The sequence below is a fragment of the Pinus tabuliformis genome, chromosome 7, assembly GCF_031772625.1.
Source record: "Pinus tabuliformis cultivar Carrire ecotype Pingquan chromosome 7, CPIR1, whole genome shotgun sequence".
Taxonomy (NCBI): domain Eukaryota; kingdom Viridiplantae; phylum Streptophyta; class Pinopsida; order Pinales; family Pinaceae; genus Pinus; species Pinus tabuliformis.
This window is the reverse complement of record NC_142293.1, coordinates 926,280,417-926,290,636: the sequence shown is the minus strand read 5'-3', so window position 1 is coordinate 926,290,636 and position 10,220 is coordinate 926,280,417. Positions and strand designations below refer to the sequence as shown.

Genomic DNA, 10,220 nt, shown 5'->3' with positions numbered 1-10,220 from the left:
ATTGCCTTTACCCAAGCACATCCTAACTTAGGGATAAGAAAAAATAAATAAATAAAAAATTAAATAGGAAGAAAGAAGTGTATTAAGCGGACTACGTGGAAAGAGATTTAAGTCGAGTGGAAAAATTCGAAATAAACGACTCTCCATCTGTAAATCACAAACCCTAATGAAAATTTGAATTAAAAAAAAAGAGAAAAAACCACAATGAAAATATGAGGAGTGATACTTTATATTTTTCAACATAAAAACACTAGAAAAACTTGGATCGTTGATAAAATGGACGGCTAACATAAAGGCGTCGTTAGGGTTTTTAGATTTGATAAAACCCCCGATCGAGACCTAAATTCCTTCTTCTGTTTGGGACGAAGGCTGTGAGGAGCGGAGGATTCGGCGTGTGCTGCAACAATGGTAAGTAATCGTTTCTTTGGTTTTGTACATAATTTGTTATGGTGCGTCTGGTTTTTTTCGCTTCCTTTCCTTTCTGTAGAACTACTTCTGGTTTCCTGGGCTGTTTTCCTTAATCGTCGAGGCCTGGGAGGCTGCTTTTTTCTCTTCGTTTCATTTCTGTCGATTGAGAATCCTTCAAGTGATCACTGTGGATTCTCGAGGTCTTCGTGGTTATTTTGATCTCTCTGCGTTTTTCCCCTGCGTGATTCTGATCCCGGGAAGCGCGTGTGTTCTGGAGGAGTCGTCCTTCATGGATTGGCTTGCTGAGTGTTTTTACACAGCGAGCAGGTTTTGTCAGCTGGCTGAGTTTTCTTCCCCTTTTCTGGTGGATTTAAGTCTCTTCGAAATGCCTGCATATACTATGTAACCCTATTTTTAATAGAAGGATGGCTTTTTTCTGCGGAAAAAAAAAGTATGATCTCGTACCAAATTCTGTATGCACATCTAATACCGAAACCGGTAACGCGCAGAGTTAGGGGTAGGGTTTGATATCAACAGCTCCATTGCACATAAATCAATAGTGTTCTATTTGAAATGATTTATTGTTTTGCTTTTCATTATTGATAAGAATGTAGTGCTAATTTTTTTACTGTTTGTTATGTTCCAGGGTAAGGGAACGGGAAGTTTTGGTAAGAGGAGAAATAAGACCCACACTCTATGTATACGGTGTGGTCGCCGCAGTTTTCATATCCAGAAGAGTAGATGTTCTGCATGTGCTTACCCATCAAAGCGCATCCGTAAATGTAAGTTCGACTCCTTGCCCCTTCTTTCGTCTCATTTATTAGTAATGCAATTTGAATGAAGCTTTCACATTGTGTTAAGAGCTGAGACTACCTGTCTGATCCGAAGATTTAGTGATAGTTCTCATCATGCTACCATTGTGATGTTTGGGATTATGCACTTTAACGTGTGCCATGTGGAAATAATTTCTCCAAGGAAATTGTTTGGTTGCGTGTTTACTGAGGGGCTGCACCACATAGAGCAGACTTCCTTTGGCTTAGGAGCCAGGTCCTATGTGTGGCAAAATTTCCCAGGGTTCGCACCATGCTTCTTATCCCTTAGAAATTCATTCCTTTTGAGGCTGATCCAGCCTTAGGAATTTGAATGGGAGAAAGTCTTCGGATGTGGGCTTTTATGTGGCTCCTCGAGAATTTGACTGAATTGCAGTGCTTTAGAATGAAGCGTTCTCATCTTCCTGCCCTATCCATCATTTTGTGTTCTTAAAATGTAGTTTGGTGTTTCAGAGAGAACACTTTTAAAAGAACACTTGCCTTTGATATAATGGTTTTGATTCTTGAACAGAGGGATATTCTTGGTGATTTAAGTGAGTGCTTCGACAAGTGTGTATCCAAGGAATTAGGAATCAAATTTTATAATTAAAAATTTCATTTTCTAAAGTGGGGTTGCTTTTAAAAGAACTCTTGCCTTTGATGTAAGGGTTTTGATTCTTGAGCAGAGGGATATTCTTGGTGATTTAAGTGAGTGCTTCGACAAGTGTGCATCTAAGGATTTAGGAATCAAATTTTATAATTAAAAATTCATTTTCTAAAGTGGGGTTGCTTTTAGCCTGTACTGTGCTTTGACCACTAACTGTTGTGTTACTAATAAACCTGGGCAAACCGTCCAGTATCCAAGGAAGAAAGGATCCTTAGACAACAAACGGATGATATCATTTGACCACCAACTATTGTCTTGTTACTAATAAACCTGGGCAAAACCGTTAGGGTATGCCAGGAAGAAAGGATCCTTAGACAACAATGGACGATATCATACTTATATATGGTTGTAATGCCTGTAAATTTATTTTCAAGATCTGTTGTCAAAAGATATTCAACTAGAAAATGAAATTGAGCAAGACAGTTTCTTAGGAAGTTTGATTCACGAGATAATCTGTAATCTTAATCTTTGTTATTGATAGTTGGACAGTTTTTCCAGCTGGACAATTTGTATGAGATTTCCCCTGATTTAGTAGCATGGGTGCTTGTAATAAGATTTTTAGAATCATTATTCTAGAATCCATTCATTCATCTGTCTAATTTTCTCAGCAACAAAAATATTGTTCAAATTAGAACCTACTATTAGATTTTGGTGATTGATGCAAGCTTCTTCATATGCTCAATTGACATTGAAAAGTTTCAATACTTTTTGTCAGTGAAATATCCATGCCGTAATTTATATCACTGATTTTTGAGTAGTAAGCATAACCTGTCAACTCTTGAAGGCTTCCATTTCCTATCATCAGGCAAAACAATCTGCGTGGAAGCTGAACCCATGATATTGTTGGTAGTTACCAAGAGCCTTCTGAAGGTCAAATTATATAGAAATTAACGAGGAGCATATATACAGGCCACCATCGACTGGAAATTTTATAAGATGTAGTAATATAATTTTGCCAATGTCAAACAAATTGCCAAAAGAAAAGGGCAACATGGCCTGAAACTACAAGGAGTGATATTAATATTTCCTAAATCCTTAGATTGCGAACTTTATAAACTTCTTGCGAGAATCCTGCCTGGACTAGGTTAATTTAGTCTGTTATCTCAAATGACCACCCCAGTTTATATAGCCAATGGTCCTAATGGTGATGCAGATATGAAATCCCAAATGACAAGGAAATTCAAAAGAAAAATTGTTACCTCGTGATGCTGCTAGGCCATTGTCATAGAGACTTCTGCTGTAAGAATATCAACATAGGGTATGCAAGACTCCAGGGTAAGGAATTAGACAACCAAAATTGTAATGCCTGGGTATGCAAGTCCTATTGGTGATGCATATATCAGATCCCAGATGACAAAGGAAATTCAGATATCTGTGTCATGTGATCAGTAAGACTCTTTTAGTGATTTTTTTTTGATTTGTTGGGCTGGGGGGGTGGTGTTACTGGGCGAAGTGGGGCAGAGGCTGGGGGCCAACCTTTTTGGCCCTTACTGGTCAATCTCACTTCCTTTGGAATAGCTTGCTGCCTACTGTTTAGTGGTGAAACTCCTTTTAATGAAATTCTTTTTAATAATGAATTCCTTTTAATGATACTATTCTGTTTATGTTTTCTTTATGGTTGTCAAGCACGATGGGCATGCCATTATATTGTGGAAATTGTGGCTATGTTAGTTTGTATGCTAGAAGTATTGATTTAATTGCAGTTAATTTGATCCCTGGTGGAATGACATGATTTTGTCAATAATGAGAATGCATGTTACATGGTATGTGGAAGTGTTTATTATCTGGATTCTGGGCACCAGCCTTTAGAATAGATATTTTTCTACTGTTTAGCAATTGGTTTCTTTTTCATAAGATACCATATTATGTTTTTTGGCTATATGGTTGTCTGAAAACATATATAGGAAAGCTGACCTTTTCCACATTCACTTGTCAATATCACTTCCTTTAGAATAGATTGTTTTCTACTGTTTAGCAATCAGATTCTTTTTCATAAGATACCATATTATGTTTTTTGGCTATATGCTTAGTCACCAGGTTCGTGTTCGAGTTCGAGTTCGGCGACCATGAAATTCGAATAAAGTTCGGCAACTAAAATTTAGTCGATAAAATTCGACATATAGAAATTCGAAAAAAAAATGTATATATATAAACAAAATCAATTTAAAGTCAAATTCAAATAAATTTTTGGCTTAGCAAGAGAACAGAGGCTAGACTCCATATGAGAAATGGTATGGCAGCAAACATCCTATTTCACATTTCAAAATTTCTGGATCTGCTGCATGGGCTTATGCTCCTAAATTTGCAGTTGTGGCCAAATTATACGATATGAGCATTTTCCACTCAGACATGTCACCTGCAGCCTGCAGGGTTGATTCAGTTCTATCACAATTGTGTTTGGCATTGACATTAGGTGTTTGCAGTTTGCCACATGATCATCAACCCACTTTCAATGAGTTTGTCAATAAATTGTTGTGCCTTGTACAACTTCAGTTAGTAACTAAACATTTAACTTTCTTGCACTAGAAGGTAATATACCTAAAACTTAAAAGATGCCCTCGATATAAATGTTTGCAACTTCAGAAGGCTTACCTTTGCATAAAATCTTGATCTGTGGGATGCTGAGAAAACCTACGCTTATTTAGATTTTTGAAGTGTTGAAATTATTTCTTTATATCCTGATCTACAGGCATTGAATTGGCAGATTTGTATTTATTCTGTTTGGCTGCAGAATCTTCTACAATGTCTCCCGGGTAAGCATTTTCACATTTTCATCATGTATCAGCCTATATGTGAGATAAGATCCTATGCCAAAAGGAATTCCCAGATCTCTTCCAAACTTCAAAAATAAAATTTGGCTCACATGAATGTAGCTGGTCTCATAGGCAACTATTTGATTGAGGTTGCAAATTGCAATGTGTCTGCTACGTTGTATTTATTAGTTACTAAATTTGGTGCAAGCATGAGCTGACAAGCTAAAACAAGATGATCACTGCTGTTGGTGGTGCTAATACACCTTCCACCTCTAGTCTAGGTGAGGAATCCTTGCTAGAAGCAATTTCATCACAGTTTATCCTCGATACAAAATTATAAAAATGTTTTGATTGGAACAGTCCACAGTCTACATATTGATACAACTTTTAACAGCCAAAAGTTTAATAGGTTTGACAGCCAAGTGTTCACTACTAAAGTGTTTAACAGCCAAGGTGCACCTTACAAGTTACAGTTACAATCAGGCGTTTAACAGCCAAGGATATAGCTACAGCGATTTATCAGTGATATCTTTTATCTAGCAGTGTGGAAGTAGGGTCGAATCACTGCTGTTTTTAAATTTTTTAACAGATATTTTCGGTTAATTTCATCATTATCACTTCCATCCTTTACACTCAGTCACTGGGTAATTCATCAACCATGAAAATTCAAAATAAATGCAGCCAGTAAATTTTAAATAAAAACTCTTGCAGCACATTGCTAAAAAGTTAGAACTCTGCACATAAAACTTCAAACTGAGCAACGAGTCACTCCACCACTAGCAGTGGCAGCCACTAACAACCAGTTACAGGCTTACAGCGTTGAAAACTTGCGAGTCTTACCTGAACGCTGAACCCTGGTCCCTAAGCAGTGAGAGTGAGAGAGCCTGACGGCTGCGCAGCAAGAGTCCTCGCCGCTCGGAGAGTCGGACCTCGGTCAAGAGACCCGTCGGCAGCTGTAGTCTGTAGACTGGTCACTGAAGAGTGAAGACGTCTTCTGAAATGAAAGTTATGAAACCCTCCGGCAGGCTGCAGCTGTAGACTGGACTGTTTGCAACAGAGTTTGGAGTCTGGACCACAATGAAATGAAACCCTTCGACGTTCGAACAAGCAAACAATGTAACAATGTTGAATGAACAATGAAACCCGGCGAACAATAAAAACCGCGGGCTAAAATGCGCGAAAAAAACGAACTGAAACGAATTTCATCGAACATCAAACGAATTTCATCGAACTTCAAACGAATTTGTTCGGAAAAAATTTGAATTCGCCCTGAAATTTGAGTTAGCCATAAAATTCGGTGAACTCGAATGAATATATTCGTTTTTGCTTAAAATTCGCCGAATTTTGAATTTAATCGTTGAAATTTGCTGAATCTGGTGACTTAGGCTATATGGTTGTCTGAAAACGTACATAGGAAACATTGTTGAAGACAATGACAATGTTTGGAGCTTCTATAGTTCTTATTTTTTTGTTATTTATTGCAGACAACTGGAGTGTCAAGGCTATTCGGAGAAAGACTACTGGAACAGGACGAATGAGATACCTGCGTCACATGCCTCGTCGTTTCAAGAATAATTTCCGGGAGGGTAAGTTACTACTAATGTTTCTTTAGTTGTTGCAAGAAAAATATTCTGAATGTACAATTGCTATAATGTTTTATTGTTGTGCCTGTAATGTGCAGGGACCCAGGCAACCCCTAAGAAGAAGGCTACTGCAACCACATTTTAAATGATTTAAGAATGACCCTGAAATGTTTTGTAGAGTTTTTAACCACGTTTGTGAGCTGGCACAACTTGCATTATTTTCATATGCTGTCATAGACAGTTTTATTTTCTTTCACAACTCATAGTTTTCAAGTAAAACTCTTCTCCATATTTTTGATTGAGGTTGTATGGGATGACAAATTAATTCAAGCCATTTTGAGAATTTAAGTTAAATGTTTTTACATTGGTTGACAACGTGTGCATTATTTTCATATTTAATTTAGCTTTGCTTTATTTTATAGGCCGTTGTTTACAAAATGCTTTCCCAAACCTTTGCTTGATGTTGTACTGGCAAACTAATTACATTCTTTGAGAATTTTAGTGAACGTTTCTGTTGGAAGAAATTTATGATGCACGTTTATCTGTGTGTAGATTTTAGTAACTACTACACCATTATTTCTTTGAAAGAATTCCATTGATTTCATGTTTTAATTGGATGCCTTCTGTTGAGATTTGATTTTAAAATTGTGCGGTGACAATTTAGGCTTTGTTTTATCAAACTCTTTAGATTTATTGTTAGTTATTGGCCTTCAGCTTACAGTTGCTTTAGTTGACATCAATATGAACAGATCCATCAAAATAGTGGTTTATTAGAGGAATATTCACCATTTTTCAATTGTTTATGGGTTTTAAGAGAAGTTAACTTCTGTATGTGATGAAAGGGTATTACTGTGAATGGAGTTTTGTGCACACTTTTCTCCTTCAATAAGAATGTTAAATATTTTCCCTAACTTGACAGGGGATAGTATAATGAAAAAAATCAGCTATAGATATTAGCAAAACAAATAATGTCTTAATAGGATCACTTAATAGAGTTTGTGCCAAAAGCAGTAAGTTAGTCAAATGTTAATGGAAGTTAATTTTTCCACTAGTATGAAGTGGTCTCTATTATTGTATTGGATTGGATGTTGCACTGGTTGGCTGTACGAAAGCTATAAATTTGTTTTCCAGTTAGTACTATCTTTTTTGTAAGTTGCAAGTTTGATTGTCTCTCTGGACGACACAATGGTTCCAAAATAAATTCTAGTCGTATGTTTGATTACAAGCTCTGTTTATTACTTTGTCACAAGAAAGAAGCACAAACTTTTTAGAAACACATTTTCCATTTTAGATGACCCTCCACAGCTAGTGAATCGATATCCTTTATTGAATGTGCTATTGCATTTTTGTGAAAAGGTTGGAACGTTTCTGACATTTCAGAGTTCATTAAATTTTTGCCCGCAAGGTTTTTTCTCGATTACGAAATCCAATCTTCATAGACACTGGTTCTCATGATTGTTAGGTCCTGTATAATGGACAGGCCCTAGCCAAACGAGTATAGTTTAGAATTGTTTCATATCATTATTATTAAACATTGGGTCAGTGGATTTACTTTGAAGTGAATTTGGATTTTTAAGTATTCCTGGAGAGGCTTGGAGACACTCTCAGAACTAAACTAGACGTTCTGAAGATTGGAGGCTGCAGGAATTCATCTCTTTGCTAGAAGAGCATCCTTTCTATTACACGGGTTATATGACTGCAAGTCGAATCCAGTGGCCTTTCTCTCATGTGCTTGTAACGAACCATGCAATGTAATTGAGTTTTTAAAGATTTCTGTTACGTTCATTCTTGTAAGAGGTAAAAGAGACTTGCATTGATAATTTTTCCAAGAAATGGCTAGTACGTCGGTTTATGATTTATATTCATTTAGTAACTAGAATTTTTCAAAAGGGCATAAAACTGATGTTCTTCTGAATTTACAAGATGGCCAGAAAATAAGTAGTGTGCCTTCGGAATCATTGTGCCATAGATGAGGCCTGAGGCTTTCATAACAATAATATTTTGTGATTTTCAGTACGCTGGACTGAGTAATTGATCACAAGTCACACACCAGCTTAGGGTTGAGATCTAGGTGGCATCTGACACGAGGTCGTGGCTGAATGGCTTTTGGACTGTGTCATTAAATGTAACCAGTTTACGGTTGAGATCTAGGTGGCAACTGACTCGCGAAGTTGTGTCTGAGTAGTGGGTGGCTTATGCTGGACTGTCATTGATCACAAGTCACACACCAGCTTACGCTGGACTGTCATTGATCACAAGTCACACACCAGCTTATGGCTGAGATCTAGGTGGCAGCTGACACACGAGGGTTGTGTCCGAGTGGTGGGTGGCTTACGCTGGACTGTGTCATTGATCAGAGTCACACACCAGCTTATGGCTGAGATCTAGGTGGCAGCTGACACACGAGATTGTGTCTGAGTGGTGGGTGGATTACGCTGGAGTCTGGACTGTGTCATTGGAGACAAGTCATATACCAGCTTAGGGTTGAGATCTAGGTGGCTACTGAAACACGGGGTTTTCGGAGGAAGGGTGGACGCTGGACTGTGTCATTGAACCCAAGTATATACCAGCTTAGGGTTTAGATCTAGGTGGCTACTGAAACACGAGGTTTTCGGAGGTAGGGTGGGTGGCTTGGGGTTAGCTGCCTCTGCGCCCAGATTATTCTGTTGTCACAGAATCCACTGATGTACCACTCGTATATTCTATCATGTCGAATAATTTCACTATTTTGTTTAACCTTTGATTTAAATCCAGAACCACTATATATATTGGATTTGTGTTCACGATGGTTGACACTAGATCTCATTTTGAACGTAAGATTAAAGGTGTTCATACAGATTTAACAACTAGCACTTGTTGGCATTTCAAATTCGAATCTAGAAGCACTTGACTCAATTGTCATCACGCTGGGCCATATCATTGAACACAATGGCACCAGCATAGCAGTTAGTGAAATATTACGAGCTTTAGCACTAACTGCTAGGTGGCAATCTAGCTTATGGCCGTGTGGTAGGTAGTTTGGCTTTAGCCATCTCCGCCCAAAGCATCAGTTACGGATTCCCTTCGATTCAGAACCACGATTATATTGTTTTACATCATGTTTTTGATCGACTTACAACCCATGATTCAAATGCGGGGCCACAAATTGCATCGGAATTGCCTACATGTGGTTTATATGTGGCTCATTTTTATAACATCCTCCGTCTTTGAATCAGTTCCAAGAATTTGGTCGATCGTTTCTGTTTTTCGAGTTCCTTTGTAGATACTTCGAGTAAACCACTTTTAACTCTTTTGAGTTTTGCCTAGATGCCTGGACTGAAATCCAACTCATCAACAAAAAACTCACTCGTTGATGCATCTGAGAAGCTAGAACAAAGTAAAGCTTAAGTGGGTCGATTTTCTTTCTACCAATAAAGTAAAGCCTAAGTGGGTCGATTTTGTTTCTGTTTTTCGAGTTCCTTTGTAGATACTTCGAGTAAACTATTTTCAACTCTTGAGTTTTGCCTAGATGCCTGGACTGGAATCCAACTCATCAACAAAAAACACACTCGTTGATGCATCTGAGGAGCTAGAACAAAGTAAAGCTTAAGTGGGTCGATTTTCTTTCTACCAATAAAGTAAAGCCTAAGTGGGTCGATTTTATTTCCACCAATAAATATTTAGAGTATGTTTTGTTTTTTATTCTCACGAGTTTCTCATTTCATGCATGTCAAAGAAGAACTTGTTCAAGACAAAAGTAGCACGTTAAAGGAGGTGGTGTTTAAGTTCCAAGCGTCTTGAATTCATCGACATGGTATATAGAAGTTGAATTCGCGACCTTCACAACTTGGGAGGAGATCACATGTCTTATGGTTTACATGAGCTTTAATTAAGCTTTAGCGTCGGTGATTCTTGTGCCTTGCTACCGTAGTAGGCGAATTCAGAAGGAACAACCTTAACAACTAAATTTCAACAGAATGTAGTTTTATTTTATCGATAATAAAAGCAACTAAATTTCATA

The 10,220-nt window shown here is 37.6% G+C and overlaps 1 protein-coding gene across 1 annotated transcript; it reads left to right on the top strand.

The window, feature by feature from the left end:
* Window positions 1-250: 250 nt before the first annotated feature.
* On the top strand, window positions 251-6,574 carry LOC149250679 (large ribosomal subunit protein eL37z-like). The gene is made up of 4 exons (XM_089459182.1): window positions 251-408; window positions 1,055-1,190; window positions 6,122-6,223; window positions 6,319-6,574. The coding sequence occupies exons 1-4, from the start codon at window positions 406-408 to the stop codon at window positions 6,363-6,365; spliced, it is 288 nt and encodes a 95-aa protein (XP_089315308.1). The 5' UTR covers window positions 251-405; the 3' UTR covers window positions 6,366-6,574.
* The last annotated feature ends 3,646 nt before the right edge of the window (window positions 6,575-10,220 follow it).